The sequence below is a fragment of the Seriola aureovittata genome, chromosome 13, assembly GCF_021018895.1.
Source record: "Seriola aureovittata isolate HTS-2021-v1 ecotype China chromosome 13, ASM2101889v1, whole genome shotgun sequence".
In the NCBI taxonomy this organism is placed as follows: domain Eukaryota; kingdom Metazoa; phylum Chordata; class Actinopteri; order Carangiformes; family Carangidae; genus Seriola; species Seriola aureovittata.
The window spans coordinates 11248022-11267620 of record NC_079376.1 but is presented as its reverse complement, the minus strand read 5'-3'; the positions used below and the strand labels follow the sequence as shown (position 1 = coordinate 11267620).

General features: G+C 42.3%; 1 protein-coding gene across 7 annotated transcripts in view; it reads right to left on the bottom strand.

The window, feature by feature from the left end:
• pacrg (PARK2 co-regulated) overlaps nt 1–19599 on the bottom strand; it is a 187357-nt gene that overhangs the window by 38308 nt on the left and 129450 nt on the right. For all 7 annotated transcript variants that reach the window (XM_056393305.1, XM_056393302.1, XM_056393307.1 and 4 more), the window contains one exon: nt 14190–14339. In XM_056393305.1, the coding sequence (XP_056249280.1) occupies nt 14190–14339 (150 nt within the window). The remainder of the gene's footprint in view (nt 1–14189; nt 14340–19599) is intronic.

Genomic DNA, 19599 nt, shown 5'->3' with positions numbered 1-19599 from the left:
AACCAGGAAAACAGCCAATCGCCAGAGCGACACTTGATCTATTTGAATTGCTCAACAAAATTTGAGATGTGGGCAGCGATTCAGACATTTGGAACCAGGCTAAGTTGATCCTGCCTGTGTGCAGCATTATCTATGGATCACAGCACGTCTCCACTGAGTGCTCTTTATAGGTAATCAATAAGCGAGCTGGCTCATGATGGCTCTCACTCATTACAACTCTTTAATAAAAGCCCACCCTGCGGTGACTGCTGCTCTGGGTAGTATAAACACACACAGCCATATGGAAAACCAAATCCCTATTTACACACACAGGAAAAACACAAACTCACAAACATGGAGAGATCACAGCATCCCTTGCTAGCAGACAACTCAATCCAAATTCTCCATAGCTGTTGCAACATTACTCATTTATACCCCTACAACCATTCAGAGATGTCCTGTTGGTGAGTACTTCAGAAGTCCTGGCTTAATCAATACACGTATCAGCTTTTTGATTGGTGCTGGTTTGAAAATATCAAGAGACTCTCAAGTAAAGGTGACACACACACTCTTAAATGCTAAAATCAATGTACTGGAGCTCGCATTTATCAGCAGCTAAACTACCATTCTAGAGTTGAAAACATCTTTCTTGGAGTCAAGAGAGTTGAACTCAAAATTGCGTGGTCTCACATAACCTTCAGCAGCATATGGTTTCCTTTCTAATTCGCTCCTCAAGCCGGAGGTGTGTATCCTTGTAGCTGTTTTTCAATTGCTCCAAAGCAGCTGTTAGCTCCATCTTTCCCCACATATGGACTCAGGTGACGAAATCTTTTCTGTATTTTCCAGTGAGGGGGAGGCCTCGTGCAAAGACTACAGGGTCATTTCGTCATAAGTGCAGGGTGAGGGGCGGGGATGTTATTTTGCACGGGTCAGTTTTCCTTTAACCACCCAACAGACATAAATAGAGAAGGGAGCATATGACCCTGCTTTAACTGTCACATACCTCAGTACTCAACAAGCACATAAGTTTTAAATCCAACTTAAATTACACTACAGCATCTGTTTCAATGTGGCCCGAGTCCACAGAACCAACTAGCACATATGCGCACACACACCACACCCCAAATGAAAACACAACATTTTCCCTCTAATGTGAAAAAAACTGAAACAGTACAACTCTCCATATGTTATAATATAAATATTCATATAAGGACCATTCCTAAGCTACAGTCTAATATGTACCGTAGCTGATCATAAAAAGATACAGGGATCTGACATAAACCCTCCACAGATACTGGTACATGGGCGAACAGAATGCTAAAATGAACAACAGAGCTTGAGCCTCACAATACAGAAACTAGAGACTGTGTCTGGTTATGATCCTTAAGGTACTAGTTATCTGAGGAGGAGATGACCTTTCTCTTCCCAGAATAGTAGGGCTGTGGGGAACAAAAGCTGTGATGACAAACACACGGGAGACATTGTGACCCCGCAGGGGCCAACACACATGCTCTGAACACAAAGCCGGAATTCTGAGCTTGTGTACCTGCACGCAGCACCACAGACACACATGTAATGTATGTGCTAAAGCCTGCAAAACACATGGTTTCAAATCAAATATTTCTCAAAAATATCATATGTAAATGACTAAATAAGCATGGTTAACATTAAAGTTAGGAAAAACAACAACCCTATGCATTATTTATTAAAGGAATAGTTTGACATTTTGGGGAATACCCTTATTGCATATGAATTAGATAAGAAGAATGATAACACATAAATAAGAAGCTTCAGCCAGCATCAGATTAGCTTAGCTGCGCAGAAAGACCTGAAAAAGGCACTAAACAGCTAAGCTGGCTCTGTCCAAAGGTAACAGAATCCGCCTACTAGCACCTTGAAAGCTTACTAAATAACAGGTTTTGTTCAGGCTGGTAAATGTGCCTGACCATTTCTTGACCAGGCACAGTAACTTCCTGGAGTCTTGTTGTCACCATGAAGTTGATAGGCAACCCAATAAAGACTCCAGGACTGCATGCATGGTATCACCTTTTCAAACTGAGCCACACCCACTTCAAACCAGTGACAAGAGCAATACAATACAAAACTGCTCTAAATTGTGTGTGACTGTAGGAGCTATCTTTTATATGAAGAAGCTGATTGCGGAAATCAACGGTCTTCTGGGCCTCAATGATGTGAACATGCGTGGCAATCCCCCCAGAACACATCCACACATTTCCACACACTTGCCATCACCCTACACATCATCTTGAGTGACAAGCATATCGACCGCGAACAGAACTCACACAAAACACTCAAAGGGAGAGTGTCTAATATTTCAGCCTTTGTGTTTCTTTCAGAGAGAAATGGCAGGGAAAATATGTGGCTGTGTCGGCCTGCATCCTGAGGGTGTCTGCAGGCCACTGAGTAGTATTGGTACTATTACAACCAATAAAATGAAAAGATGAGTCTGATTTTACAGTAGACACTAGCAGACCGTCATTACAGCTCTCTCTCCAGCATGGAGCAGAGATTTCAGTATGTTTGACAAGGCCACTCCAGGGGAGGGGGGTGGGGGCGGGGTGGCAGGAACCTAAATGTTTCAGGCGCTCATCGCCTTGTTCCATCTCCCTGTTGCCTATGTGCGTAAAGAGAGAGTTGAGAAGAACAGCAGGACATGTAGCATATGAGGGAAGGAGATGAGGTGAGACAGTGAGTGAAAGCCATGGGGGAGCCGGTGATGTTCACCTCTCCATCCACAATGTCTAAATATTTGATGGGGGGAGGTGGTGGAGAGGAGAAGTGAGGTGAGAGGAGAAGAGGAGACTCATGGGTGCATCTCCTTCAGGAGTGTGTTAAGTGTCCCAGGCGTGCAGGGGACTGGGGGAGGTGGGGGGTCAGGATGTTACAAGAGTTGCCACAGTCCGCCGGATGAATTATTCATCTCAACACTAGAACAGCATTATGGGTGGCCCGCAGTAGGGAACAAAGAGGCCAAGGTTTTCAGCACATAGACTTAAGTGCACAAAAAGTGAAAACCATGCGTGGTACCAGTAAGGTTGGAATTGGAATTGGTATTGGCAGTTAGTCAGAGTTAATTATGAGACCCCTGTTGCAGTATGTAGCATTTAGGGTCTACCCTGTACCGTTATCAACAATGGAGGAACTGAAACAGCGGATGTGTATAAACCACCACAGAAGGCATTCAACATTCCTCACCCTACAGTTGTGTTTATGTTATCATGAACATTTGTTATCTGTGATCAGCGGTATGGACACGGTCTTTATTACAAACACACACAAAGAAAGAAACGGCTGATTCATGTTGAACAATCAGCACTAATTGTGTAAGAGTAGTGAACTTTATTCCACATTACATGTTTCAAAAGCGCTGTCACAATATAATGTGGCATACATCATGGTTCAGTTGCAGAGTAACATTTGTCATCTACCATAGCATGTTAGGTACTTAAGTTTCGAGGTCATCAGCAACATGAGAGCCTTAGAGAGAGCCATGAAAAAAACTTATAGATTAAGGTCTCAAGTATATCACAGCAGGCATACTCTACATTCCACATGGTGGTGAGAAGCAGACATATTGATGTTTATATCCCCTAAATTGACTTTGAAGGGCATGGACAATGTGTGTGTGTGTGTGTGTGTGTGTGTGTGTGTGTGTGTGCGTGTGCGTGTGCGCGTGTGTGTGTGCGTGTGTCCCGGCATGCATGCCTCTGTGACAAAACAGATCCTATGAGTAAATAAGACAGTACCGTGGGAATTTTCTCAGTGTTTGCGCAGCAGTGACTGTGCGCCCTGCTATACACACACACACACACACACACACACACACACACACACACACACACACACACACACACACACACACACACACACACGCCTGGGCAAATGGTGTGGTAACAATATTATTTACAGATGAAGCTGCAATGAATTAATTATGCAAACAATGTGCAATGTGCATTCTAAATTTTAATACTGTGCATTGCCAGAAGCCTATTTAAATATTAATCTTTTCTTTATTAAATGAATTTTAACCATTCGCAGTGTTGCAGCAGTGAAAAGCGTAAGTGCTTGAAGCACATTTTCTGCAGATAAAAATTGCAAGTGGCTCCATTAATTTCTGAGCACACTGTTAGCTGGCAGCTTGCATGCAAACACATTCATAATCTGCATTTGTTTTGATTTTAGTGGTTTTGGAACTGAATTGAGCAGAATCAGGTCGTGTCCTGTCATACATTTCAGAGATTTGTCATGTTTGTCATGCAGTGTTTCAACATCACATTGTACAGCTTAGAGGTGACTTGGTGCTTGTTGGGTGTTGTCCATATATCTGAGGCTTGAAAGTTTTGTCTTCAGGGCACCACCACTGTTTCTCAGAAAATGCAGTTTGGTCAAACGCAGCTTTTATGGAGTAAAGGACTCAAAGCTGCCATTAAGTGGCCACAAGAGATAACTTTAGGAGCAGGGGGTAAGTGAGAAATAGAGTTTTAAGTATCATGGCCCCAGTGCGAAAACACCCATGCTGACAGCCTTGTTTATGCACTGAATAGCTATTATGACAAAATTTCCCAGTGAAAAAGGTATCAAATACGGTACTGTTTAAATAAAATTTAAAGAATTTGATCTTCAAATATCAAAACAAAAGGTCTTTCCTTGATCACTATTATTTGTGATAGGGAACCAAAGTTTTGCAGCCAAATACCAATATTTTGATCTTGTTAGGAGAAATGAGACAAGATTATGTTTTGTTCTACTGTAGACAATAGGGGGGAAAAATGGGGGTGTTTCTGTGGGTTGTTCTGGTTGTTCGCCTGCAGGCCCTGAGCATCTCTGACTGACTGTCTGGTAAAACACACAAGTCTTTTTTCTCTACAACCCCAGTCCTTCTCTTACTAGTGGGTGGTCGAATATAATGAGGTAACATCTGGTTCAGAGGATCCGCTTTCATTTGCTACGTACATGTACAGGCTAAAATACACACACACACACTCACACATACAAACACACACACACACACACACACACAAACAAAGGCCCTATTACTCTAAGACAAGATGGTATGGACGTCATGCTCCTCAGGTGCCATCCTATTTCAGAACAGCAGAATGAATAAAGAGCCAAGTGAAACAAGCAGAGTGGTATTATTTCACTAGTTAATTAAGTTTCAAAAGTAAAAGATAAGAACAGCAGCAACAAAAGGAATTCACTGTAATACTCCAGTGGCCAAATATGCCCACACAATCATTTTAGCAATTCTGTAGGGTCAACGTGACCCTTTTTGCCTTAATGATTTTGCTCTGCAGTTCTGCTTACAAAACGCTAACCACTGATCCATGTTGCTGATCTGGGTATTAAATGTATGATTAACCTTTACATCAAACACAGGTTCTACAATTGTTAATGCATATGAAACATGATAGGGATGAATAAATATGAACAGGTTGAATGAATTACTACCTATGAACACAACAAATAAAGTTGTTTTTTGCATGCCCATTAACACTGTTGTGGCTCATTTATGGATAGAATGTTGCTTCTTTTAATTTGAAAGTGTAATCGTTTTTTCTTTAAACTTAATGAATAATAGGCAAATTATAACTTAAAAAGCAAAAACTAATTAATTTTCTTTTAATGACAGTAATCATTCTGTGAGAGTCTTCCTCATCAAATAATGGATATCACATTTTGTACTACACTCTAGTTATACATTCCACTATACTCATATTTTGTGATGGCTAGGGGAATATGAGCCATGGAGCAGATGGAAACATTAGAGATAGGAGCCAGCTAAAAATTGTTGTCTGGACGTGGGACAAGACTTGGCTTGGACAACCTTAAGGGGATTTGTGTGAGTTGGAGGGGGAATGTTGTGAGGGGGATGTAGGGGGGTCTCGAGAAAAAGTGTGCATTAGAATGTTAGAATAGGCTTCAATTACATCCATTAGAGATAGTGAGGACTGTGACTGGCGCATGCTGACATGCCTGTGTGAGAATGGAGGAGATAAGGTTACCTCTGTCGGGGAAACGTGCTGAGAAGAGGCAGTAATCGGGTGTGGGTCTCTAAAGACACAGACAGGCAGGAGACAGATCCAAAAAATGACAGGTGTGGAGGCATTATGCCTGGCTGAGGGCTGCGTACTTTCCAAACAGTGACCGGTACAAAATCACATTTGGAGTACTCTTTAGATTAATGCATTTTGATAATCTGTGAAAATGCAGTTTAATAGTCCCAAAAAAGTGTCCGAGATCTAACCGTCCTCCACAAAATTCAGATTACATACACATTTTTAAAAAACTGCTAATGTCAGTCATTCTACTTTTCTGTTATCCTCAGTGCACTTGCATTTCTGCTCACATCTGACAAGCAGGGGGAAATGGGACTGTATCCTGACACTGGTAATAAAAATCTATTTTATTTTACTTGTTTATTATGTGTGTCCTTGTCTGGGACAATAAATTGGGGAGACTGTAGAAATGCTATTTATTATTTGTTTTGCGAAACTGTGTCTTTTTTCACTTTCAAGCGGCAAGCCTGTTTGTGAAGGTGTGGCTGTTTATGAAAGCTGACAGGCAACCTGGCGCACGGTGCAAATGCTGATCCAAAGCAGGCTGGACAAATGTCTGCACACACACCAGCATTCTGTCGCTGACTGCCCACGGAGATGTCAAACACAATGATGTGGTGAGCGGCTGCAGGAGCGCTCCCTGCTCAGTACTAGGAAGTCATGACACACACAAACGCACACGCAAAGACACACATTCATACACAAGAATACACATTGATTTACATCAAAAAGCAGTCACTCTTTAGCTACAAAATGGCTGGCTGGCTGGCTGGCTGCCCCCCCCCCCCCCCCATACACACACACACACACACACATCTCCACTCTGAAGGGAATAACACAAAGCAACCACATCAACCTGATCCACGTTCAGAGTGGAACGATCACCTGTCTTTCACAAACACTGATAATTTTCGCACTATTCATCTCATCCTATTGTCTAATTTCGACAACTCGATAATTGTGTTACACGAGTCAGGCCCCCGGAGCCTGGACAATCCTGCAAATCGTTTCAAAGTGCCCCAAATTCATTAATTACAGTGTGTTAATCTCATTGAGATGGGAGGGAATGGAGAGAGGAAAAGGACCCTCATAACTCATCCAATTAGGTAATTGAGTGCTTCTTGGATTAGAGGGAATGAAAGGAGGAACCCCGCTGGGATTGAGGACCTCTGGTTCCATACTAAGAATACCTACAGTCATCTTCAGACAGACAGACGTCCACAAGTCTATGTGCTAAACCTGATCCTATCCATCTAAAAGCTCAACATTCACTTAGACGCTTTCTTCATCTTCTTACTTCTACTCCACCAGTGAATTTCCAAGATTTAGGCCTTGGGATTGAGAGAGTCCAACGAAGACAGATGAACTCTCTTATCTGAATCTCTTTTTAGGCATTCATGACTAGAATCGGTGTGCAAATGTGTTAAAGGAACCTACAGGAAAGTGGAATTTTTTAGTAATAGAAGACATTTTAGTTTGAAGCATTATCCACCTGGCACTCTCCTGGCGGAAAAGCTAAGATTAATTGTTACTGACCACCTGGAGCTCTCTGATCTCTCAAACATGAATTACCCTGACAGCAAATTGACACCGAACTGTCCATTCAGACCTGCAGGGGACCAAAGTATGACGGTGCACCTCACTCTTAAGGTATTCCATGCTAACACCATATGATTTCCAGTATATTTTTTAAGAAATTTAATTCAGAGGGTTTGCAAAATAAGCTTATCAAGAACAGCACTGAAAACTAACGCCATTATACTTACTGTGAATTAAGGTCTGCTTGTTTACTATGCCAGCTGAAAGGACACGTAGAATGGCAATGATGTAATTAGATAATGATATAACCAGAAATAAAGCAATCATATCATAGTGCTGAGAAGTTGCAGTGACTTGCGGGGAGACGAGTGAGGCCGAGCTAGTTCTGCTGGCCAGCCTCCGCACACTGCAGCAATCGAAGTGGTGCTTTGTTAAAGTTGCAAACTGCCTATGCGAAGACGCCAAATTCTATTTCATTTTAAGTATACTGCCAGCTTTAGGGCTCTGTGCCATTTAAAGAGTGGATCCTATAATTCCCCTAAGTGCCTCACATTGCAGAAGGCACTATGTACAAATTAATGAACAAATCAACAAACACAAAGCCAAGCTCCTACTGAGGCACTTCTCTCAAGCTATTAGTAAAAGTATATTATCTAACCTGATGGAACAATAGAATCACAAATATGTTCCAGCTGGAAAAGGACAAGTGAAACGTGTCCATCAAACACTGCAAAGTAAAAAGTTTGAGGGGGTCAATCATAGACCAAGAGGATGATGGGTATATCTCTTGAGTGAGTGTATGTGTGTTTTCGTTGAGCAGTCCGCCTGTCTGCCTGCAGAGCAGCCCAGATTATGCATGAATCTAGCTGCTTATCAGCTGACCTTTAAATTGGAGCCGCAGAGCGACTGCAGGCCCAAGGGCTGACGCTCACACCTGATTGGCTGCTCAGCCTCAGACCTGCTGACAATAGAAATTAACAGAGCCAGGTGGGCATATCCGCAGGCGGAAGGAGTACAGGAGTGGAGAGAGATAGGGGAGGTGGGGGTGGGCTGGGGGGGTTGCATTAATATAAAATATATTTCCACTATTTTCCTCAACTGTCTTTTCTTAAGCTTCAGGAGAGAAGGAAAAAGTCATTATGTGCTGTGAAGCATGCTAACGGTAGAGCAGGTAAGAACAGACGAGCTTGGTATTACCTGGATTTCATCTCTCACTCACTCATGCTATCTTTCCTCCCATCTCTCTTTTCTCTCTGTTTCTCCCACTCTTTCTGTATTTTAATGGCGGTGGGCTCTGTGATTGCTTGATAGATAGATATCTCCTGTTGGAGAGTGGTACATGGAAGAGGAGACGGGGGCTGAGGATGAGGTGTGTGTTCTGTCGTCCGCAGGGACAAGGAGCTCTGTGTGTCTGTGGAGGATGATGGATTACATGGGGGCCATGGGTTTATGTGTGTGTGTGTGTGTGTGTGTGTGTGTGTGTGTGTGTGTGTGTGTGTGTGTATTTGCACATGTGTGTATGTGTCTGTGTGTGGTGGTGGGCATCTCCCCCTCTGTCGTGTCACTATGTACACAATGAAAGCATGGTAGTGAATAAATTTTTCACAACGGCAGCTGGAAAAGGTCATTAAATAAAGCAAATGTTTGTGCATGGGAATCCCCAGGAATTAACTTCAACATATACGCAACAGTGCAGCGTTCTGGCAGTAAACGGGAGCATTATGTTGTATTGTGGACAACAGCACAGGTGGCTGAGTACACTGGCATACGCTTGGCCTTCTGTCAGATTAAAATGAGTCGGAAAAAATGCTTTGGATTTGATTTGCCCGTGTGTGTGCGCGCGTGTGTATGTGTGTGTGTGTGTTCATGATAGCCATATTCATATTATGGCAGTTACATGTACACGAGTTCCACCCACAGTTGATGAAATGTCCTTGCCTGCCTGTTCCTGACTGTCCCTGTCCTTCTGTCCACAAGAGGTTATGAGGTCAGCTAGCTCTTCCTGTTTATTTTCTTTCCAGCGATCAGCATGTGCTGTAACTGATCCGCGGTATTCATAAAGACGTGCGGCATGAGTGGTGAGTGTGTGTACGCGTGTGTGCATGTGTGTGTCATGTGATACACAGATAAACCAGGCCCACGGGGGAAGACAGAGTGGCCAGCCACAGCACTGCATCTGTCACCAACACAAAAACCTCACCAGTCGCCGGGGCACAGAAGACAGAGAGCTACTATCACAACCCGTGTGTGTGTGTGTGTGTGTGTGTGTGTGTGTGTGTGTGTGTGTGTGTGTGTGTGTGTGTGCGCGCGTGTGCACGCGTGCGCGCGTGTGCTCAGCAATGCATGTGGGTGAGACCTTATCATAGCTGGCCACATTCCTAGCAGGAAGATAAAAGAGGCCAAATGAACCAGATCACCGCAGCTTGTGACCAATATATGTATGAGTGTGTGAATGTGTGTGTGTTTTAGTGTGTGTATGTGTGAGAGAGAGGTTTGTCAGTGATGAATAGGAGTTTAAGGACCTATACCTTACAGATAAGCGGAGAAAATGATCAGGACAACAACAACAATGCTACAGTGCAGGTTCAAATAAATACCAGAAGAGCCCTCCAGGCAAACATCAACTACATTCAGACACAACATACAGCCATGTAGAGACTGAAGATGAAAAACATTCCCTTATGTAGTCCTTGGCCGTTTATGCTTCACTTGTGCAGTCTATAAAATAGTGAAGCTGAATGAAAAAATACTGTGGAACCAAATCCTTTATCAGTGAGTTGGTGAGTGAGTGAGTTTATCAGTGTACTTGGGTGGTGTCCACACGTGTACTGAAATTACCGTCCCTTAAAACTGTTACAACAGATATTTTGTATCGTTGTGTATCTTATCAGTAAACCACAACAATAACAAAAAATATTTAATGATAATAATAAAATATTGCTGCATTTATTTTTTTGTTTGATTTTCAATTCAAACTTAATATAATTTTGTTTTATGTGTTTTGATTTGATTTTAATTTAATCTAATCATGTGATGTTTATAGTTCACAATATACTTTTATTATTGTAATCTTTGGTAATAAAGCTTATTGTTCAACTATAAAATATCGTTATCACAAAATGTTTTTTTTTAAATACATGTAGGTAAAAGAAAAAGAAATACTAATACAAATATCTTGTTATTGTATTTTTAGTAGTGATATTAGTATTGGTCTCAAAAATCCAGTATTAGTCCGGCTCTAGAGGAAACCATATTCCAGTAGGATAATATTGATACGGCTTTGTGACTGCCAATACTGATTCTGAAGACTCAACAGAGAACCGATCACAAACCAGTGTCCTGTTTTTAAAATTCTAATTTAAAACAGGAATACCTAACTGTGTAGAACAGTGTAGGATCAGTTTCATGTCAGGTAACACGAGTCAGATAACTGAAGCAATGTACCTCACAGTGAAGGAGGAATCTGTATTTAATGTGGGTCGGTCATGTCTGGCCGTTACTGACCCACTAAGTAAGGTCAGTCTTGGCACCCATTTGATCCCTAGTCAAGACCCCGGACCATTCTCTCTGTGTAGCTTACCCTGCTGCCTTACAAAATCCCCCAAAGTCTCTTTCTCTCTTTCCTTCTTCCTCAGATGAGTACAGTAGATGAGTTCCTTCCGTCCTTAGAGCTCAGAAGAGGAATTTACTGGATGAGGGAGCACATCTCTCCCTCATAAGGAACGTTGTTGAATTTCATTAGGGATAAGATTCATCACAGCAAGCAAACAAGAGAGCCGTGCAAATCACATTGGAGGAATTCCTACACTATCCTCAACATTGTTTCTCACACACACATAAACACACACACAGCTGATTGGCAAAAAGCACAAAGCAAACAAAAGCTGGGAGAGCTGATTCAGGAGACAAAGGGGTACATCAAGGACGATGATACTATGTGATTTCTCATTATTGTGCACTTCAAAATGACGCATTACTCTGACAGTCCTAAGAATGGCAGTCAGCTGCCTGAAGTTTAAACAGGAATATTTTTTCACATTGAACAATTGAGCCGTTTCTTCTCCCGAGGCCTGGATTCCAGAGAGACTGAGCATGAGTGTGTTCTTCTGGTCAGAGGTCCAGTGCTCTGTCTGAGTGAAAGGACACCCAAGGGTCCATTTTGGAGATGGCTGTTAAGTCCCAGCTCTGACCCAGGAAAAATGGCTCAGATAAGGCCTGTATACAGACCAATTTAACAGGTCACAACCCTGTCTCAGAGTGGGAGCGACACAGCAGGAGTGTGTGAACACAGCCTAGGGGATCTGTCCCATGATGAGATGCTGGTGATATCTAACTGTAGCCCTGACCCTACAGCAGTGGCTGTCAGCCTATTGATTCACAGCTCGAACAACTGGTGAGACAGGGACAGAGTCAGGTTGTGTAGCCTCAACTGGGACAGTGTGTGATTGTATGAGTGTGTGTCTGTGTGTATATGTGAGCCTGTAGTAGAGCATTATGTGCCCGGGGCTGGCGGACCTAAACAACAGTGAAAAGAGAGACGGAGACAGAAAGCTGGGGCCTTCATCCACACTGAATCCAACAGCTGCAAATGGGATACAACAGATCTATTCATGACAGATGTAGACAATTGTAGACACACACACACACACTTGGCACATACTGGACAGTGGCCCCGTTGTGGCTCAGGAGATAAGAGGGATGCCATGCAAGCTCCGTGAGTTACAGTGTGGGAGAGCCAAAAGGAAATGTTGCTAGACAGTCCTCTGTTTCTTCTACTGTGTTGAAGCCAATGATTGAGTCCGTCTGCGAAAGGCAGCACGCTGGCTCCTGTTGAGACAACCGCCTGAGCGTGGGATGAAGCTGGAGGTGTATATAAGTAATATTAGATAATAGATGGACTTCAATGAAAGCTTTGATATTGATACAAACAAGTCACATGAAACAGAGGAGAGACAGAGACAAAGCCACAGAGAATGTGAGAGAACAACAACCCTAAAATATTTGCGTATTAGAGAGAAAGAACACAGAGTTCTGGTTCAGACAGTGTTTGGTCCCTAAAAGAGAAGCATGTATCCTCTGTATTTGAAGTCGTATCTTTCTGTTAGCAGGGAGTGGGTGGTGCAGGACATGAATTGACAGCTCATCTAACACTAAAGCTCCAGATGGAGAAATAATAACACAAGGAAAGATTCTTTCTGTCTCTGCATCTATCTCTCTATGTATGAACTTATATATATGTTCGTACTTAGTTAAATATACATACTTGTATACTGAACTTTGGTTAAACTTTCTGTATCATTCAGCCTCCACTCTAACTAAACTTTAAAAAGAGAGAAACTCCACTGGATGCCTGTAAATTGCTGAACAGGAAGAACTATCCTTGTTTAGCAGACTGGGTCCTGTGCTTTGGCAGCTGTATGGACCCCTCTCTGACCCAGACTGGTCTCTCTGGGAGAGGTCAATAGCAGGGATGTCTGCCAGGTGAGAGGTTGGCTCAGGTTTAATCGATGCCCGCCAGTGGAGGACAGACTAGCGGGCAGGCAGGTAGACAGGCCGGTACAGTATGTACCAGGCAGAGATAAAACTATACCTGGTGGGGTTCGCTGGCCAACTGCTGAGCCTGCGCCGTGGCGGAGAAACTCACGCTTCAAAACGGTTTAGGGGATTGATTTGACAGCTAATTTACAGAGGAGATTTGCATAAGGCCATGCGCTAATAAGGCAGGCTTTTCTTTTCCATCTTTTGTCTTTCCCTGCTATCTCTTTTGGCTCTCTCCTTCCTTTTTTTAGACCTCAGCAAATAGTAACAGATAATGTAAGCGAATTAAAGAGACAAGAGATTCAAATTGGATATTGATTATGAGACTAAAGCCTTGTGTTTTCTCCTGTTAAAGCTTGTGTTTAAATGACTGATTCACAATGTCACTCTCCACATCCTACTGATTGTGGTGAGGGGTGTTTGGGTTTGGTTGTGCCTCTTTGCTTTCAATGGGCCCACATCATGTCACACCATGCTAAGTGCTTTGACGCAGCCACACAAAGAACCCAGTCTATCTGATGCCAATCTCCCAAGGTCCACCCAGGTGGGGGCTTTCACAGAGAGCAAGGACAAAGTCTCCTCCTAAACAGTCCTGCACAATGCAGCCTGACTGACAGCAGGAAGGACAAAATGGATCTTCTCTGTCAAGTGGATGTTTAAGTGGAGAGAGGAAAACGAGTAAAGATTCAGAGACAGGATCTGCCGGGAAAATAATAGGTAGGAAACGGGATGCTTTCTGACTGAGTCATAAGACTCACAGCCAAGCAAAAAGACGTTTAACTTTTGCATTGCATTTTCCAGAACTGAGCAGCTCTGTGGGATCCCCTGGTATAACCAAGCCACAGCAATAAGACAGGGTACACACACAGCCTGGTGAATGGCTGTTTTTTTTCAATTCACTGACATAGTAGCAGTACTGGCACAAAGATGATTAATAACACAAATGGACAAGCTTACACAATGACTTCTCCACAAAAGCACAGAGACACGTCATGCTGACACACCTTCTGTCCGTGAATTAACAGTCAACCATTTGCATAGCTGGAAACTCACTGTTCATGTTCTTGAAGATGTTGAGAATGGGGAGGATCTGTCTGTAGTAGGGCACCAGAGCCTCTCCCACCATGTCTCCAGACATCACCAGATGCTGCAGGACTTTAAGCGTGGTGCAGATCACCTGACGGTTCCTCGTGTTCAGGGCATCTGGAGGGCAGGAAATTTGGAAAAAAAAAAATCAGGAAAGAAAGCTAAGACAATTAAAGAAAAGTCAGTCACTTGTTGAGTCAGGTTTTAGAAAGTAAACTAAATATAAACTAGGTTGTTTGTTCAGACAGGTGGAGGTACAGTAAATGAAGAGCAATTCTGACATCTGGAACTATATGGTACATGTGAGTGGGCTTAGCAGACACACACAGCTAAGATACATATAAATCTTAACCCCCACACCTTCCCTTTCCCTTGAAAGCATTTCCTTTATGGCTCGGCTTTGATTTAGACCGGCATGTCTGCAATCAGTGATTTCAAATGCACTGGGGAGGAAGGGGTAAGTGAGAGCCAATCACTGGGCTATTTGGCCTACAGCTGCACTTAACTCCATCTCCCACTGATAGAGAGAACAAAAGGGAATGATGGTGGGAGAGATGGAGGGCTACAGAGATCAAGAGAGACAAATACAGAGAGAGAAAGGGGGTAAGGGGGAGAAACAACAAATTACAAAATGTCAGAAAGAGAGATAAAGAAATGTGACAGGTAGAGGGCAAAGGCTTGGAAAATAACTGCAATTAGCAACTAAGACAGACATATTTCTGTAGTTCTTTACGCATGTTTTATTTGTGTTGTTTGGGGGGGGTGGGGGGGTTTGTGTGAGCTTCTGCATGAGTGCTAGTAATTCCCTTTGTGCAGACTGACAGCGTACACCTAGTAAGAAAAGCACACCTAAGCTATTTCTTTTTATGAAACCTTAAACTTTCATTTGATGCCTACTTTCACAAAAAGAGAACTGTAATGGCATCACAGCACCTATTTTGCCAGTAAGCACATACAATAACAGAAATGAAAAGCATGAAAAAACAATTTCAAAAGAGAGAGTCAACACAAAGGAATCCGTGAGAGTGTGAGCAGAGACACTGGGGCTTATAGTCGACAGAAGGGAGACAAAATACGGCAGAAGGTAAAAGAGAGAGAGAGAAAGAAGGAGAGAGTAAGAGAGAGTGTACACCCCAAAAACAGAACACCACACACCCGCAAAAGCAACCTGGTGTATGCAGTCCAGTGTAACGAGGAATGCAATGACCTCTACATTGGAGAAACGAAACAACCACTGCACAAACGCATGGCCCAACACAGGAGAGCTAACTCCTCAGGCTTGGACTCTGCTGTTCATTTACATCTCAAGGAGAAAGCCCACTCCTTTGAGGACAGCAATGTCCACATCCTAGACAGAGAGGACAGTTGGTTCGAAAGAGGAGTAACAGAGGCCATCTATGTTAAAATAGAGAAACCATCCCTCAACAGGGGAGGAGGTCTCAGACACCACCTATCTCCAATTTACAATGCTGCCCTTTCATCCCTTCCCAGGAGACTCAACAATCTAGCCTCCAAGAATAACAACTGTTCACAAGTGGCATGTGACTCCAACGACTGTCGTTATAACACAATAGAGCACTACCGAAGTCGAAACCAATTTTCCACCAACGACAGTCATGCAAACGACTGTCGTTGACACTTGGAGCACAAAAGGGAACCAGTGACATCATCATCCTTGTGAACGCCCACAAGAGGTTAAATACCTGGGTCTCCACACCAGAAAGTAGAACCAGTCCTAGCCTGGTCAGATGCGTACACGAACTGATGAAGCCTCTTGGATGAGAGGTGAAACGTCTTCACAGACAAATAACCTAGTCCAGTTGTTTTCGATTTAAAAAACTCCTTTAGGATACTATGACCTGGACAAATGAGAATATACACAGGCTTAGTAAGAGAGAGAGAAAGTTAGCACCAAGAATGAAACACTAATTGCCTGAAATCAAAGAGCTGATTAATCAAATTACAATTAAGATAGTTATTAGGGTTAAAATGTGAATAAATCAACATTTTAATTTGAATAAATCAAATTTTTAATTTTTAATTCAACTTCTAATTTGACAAAAGACAGGAAAATGACAAGAAAAACCCAAAGTATTAAAACCTGCTTTTTGGTCTAAATAATGAATGTGTTGAGTATCTTCACTGTCTCACAGATACAAGGCAACAAATTATGACCAATTACGTTTAAGTTTAGAATCAGAACCTGGAGTACTGATATTGTTGCAGCAGGTTTTTTGGTCGGCACTTGAGAAATGTGAAGTCGCAAACATAACCTTAATGTTTTTTCTCCCTCTTTCTCCCATTCTGTCTTGACAACTGACTTTGCAAGAGAAGGGTGGGCTTTGGTAACATTAACTCTCACACTTTGCTATGATTATCATAGCAAACACTATATCTGAAAATGTCATAGTATGATACAATGATGCTATTGCCGCTAAAGAGATTTTTGGGTTTTTTTTGTTTCTTAATTTTGATGCTTATTTAAAAACATTTATTGGTTGGACTGTTGCATTTTTAAGCATTATTCGATATTTGTGATGCAACAAGTATTTCATTTCTCCTTCATGACAAAGTAACTAGATCGCCAGCTAGATGTGTTTTTATGAAAACATACAGTGGACACATACTGGTTCTGAGATTTCTATCTTTCCACCAAGATATCAACAACTCATTTTGTGATGAGTCATGTGAATGAAACGCCCACCAGTTTGCACGAATGATCCCACCTGTGTGTCTGCGCTGGGTGCAAATTTACCAGCCCAACGATTAAGATGTCGTTGTGCTGGATGCAGCACTGACACAAAAATGAAGCCATGTTCATTCTACTCTTAATGATTTCCTTTCTGTTTCTTGCAAATCAATCAGTGAAATCAATGAAAACATCAATGTATCAGTAGGAGCAATAATGACATCCTAACAATTCCGATCCCTAGCACTATATTCAAATTGAAAGAGAAGACTGACTGAGACACAGAAAGAGCAACAACCTGAAAATATTGTGTGACAGCAGAGCACTCAGCGAACAGCATAATGCCTCCCCCACTGCCTGCCTTAAAACAGCTCATATGCATAACACACTCATAACACACACTCATCACACACACACACACACACACAAACACACACACACACCACACACACACACATACTTTATAAGCAATCAGACAAAATGTCAGCCTCAGTCATAAGCACAGGCAGAGCTGAACATGGCAGCAGCAAAATATAAATGAAGTTTCACAACGTAGAAGAGTCATATAAACAACAGGAAGCTGAGAGGTCAAAGGAATAAAACATTTTACACACTATTCATATTGCATTTATGGTAGTATCTATCTATCTAATGTGTATGCGTATGTATGAGAGAAAATGATGACTTGCACCAGGTCCATTGTTTTGTGTCCATTTGAGTGCATGACAGCTTCGCCTCCATATGTCTTGTCTGTGTCAGTGACAGTGTACACGCATGCGAATGTGTGTGTGAGGCCTATACTGAGAACCAGCGGTGGAGATGATGCTGAATGAGCAAATGTATTGTGCTTTATGCCATCTCTCCATCTCGGCCTTGGTGCCTCCAACAGACAGAAAAGATATCTGCCATCACTAAGATAAAGTGGAATGTGGAATGACAGGAATTTCAAACCTACATAACAAACAATGAAATTCTAATTACCAACCAGCGCAAACAATTTTCCCTGCTGTGACATTTGGACTGCAGGACTGTTCAATTATTCATTGGCACTCTCGCCTTGCTGAAAAAAAGGAAAGAAAAAAAAAATTAAAAGAGCAAGGGAGAAGGAAGCCGAGGGCCTGATATATTAATGCTGGTATAAAACCTGTGTTGAGACAAATCTGAATAAAGTAATCATCTATTCATGCTAGGACCTGTTTCATATTCAGTGTGAAAATAAAACAATGGTGACCTTGTATTCTATTTCCTGTGAAATGTCAGAGGTAGGGTGACACGTTGGAGAGTTTAGCGGTGAATTGTTCTCGCTCAGTGTATAAATATACTTTTCAGATCAGAAGAAGATGTTCCCGTGCAGAGGCGTAACTGAGGATCTTCTTGTAATGAAAGTCTCATTTTGGTTCAAAGCTGAACAAATGTTATGCCAATCAACTGAGGCTCAATGGAGGCATGTCTCTGAATCTTCCTCCCTATTTAAAGAAGTCAGAAAAACCCAAACCACAGCATTTCAGTAACAGTTTACCCTTTCTCTGTAACTCACCATGCTACTGTTATCAGTGTTTCATAAGTGTTTCATATAAATAATGTACTGTTGGTTTACCATTAGTTACTTCTTTTTTTCACCTATGAAGTAGTCTTTCTAGTGTGGGGGTGAAGGTGACACGCCATACAGTAGGAAATAGTTCAGTCTTTAAGTCACAGAGGACAGGGTCTTAGAGTATAATGTCAGCCACAGCCTTCTTCATTGTGTATTCTCATTGGGTGACCTGCAGTCATCATCAAAATTCACCAGGGCCTGACGTGACTCAGTCGCTCTGCAGATAAGAGCCTGCCAGCCACATTGAAGATGTATTAACGTCAGAGGAGAAAAATATATATCTTGCCATTTTAAACTGCAGACGGCTTTTACTTTCTTCCCCTTTCCACCATCCCCTCTTCTTCCGTGCTCCATAGAAAAGTAATTAATCTGCAACAGAGACACGGACTGGCGGCTTTGCCTTGTGGATGGCGAAACAGGCCTGATTTTTAATAAACCAAGAAGTTAATAAGGAGCAGACCATTCAAAATTCCATTATCAGTGCAAAGTGTGTGTTTTCATGAGGAGCATAACCACCACCTTTGATCCCCCCAAAGGAAAATGACCAAAACTGCTGAGGGGTTTGAATTAATAAACTACTGCCTAAGTTAGTGAGTGGCCTAGTCACTGTGTGTATCATGTCTAGGCGTGTGTAAAGTGGGTGCCTCCTGATAAAGGCCAGAACAGACATTAGGCTATCCAAATATTTAAACTGCCTGTGAAAAGATGGGGATAAATCATCAGCCTGCATAACAACATTTTGCATTGACATGACATGGGAATGGTCAATTTTCAACTGAATCAATAAATTTTACTTTCTAAATAATAGATTTCCCAGCTATTTAGGAAATAACATCAACAAGTAAAAATGCAGTAACATTCATGCAAACACAAGATTTCAGATGTGTTAGTGTGTAATGGTTAAGACCCTGCAGCGTGTTCAGTACCATAAGTAGCGCGGTACCACACTGTGCCAGGGTCAGTCTGTCAGTGTCTCTGTGTCTCCAATAGCCCTGCCTAGTGTTGGCCGTTATGCCCCTCTGCCTCCACAGACGTCCACCACACACACATAAACAAGGAATACACACACACACACACACACACACACACACACA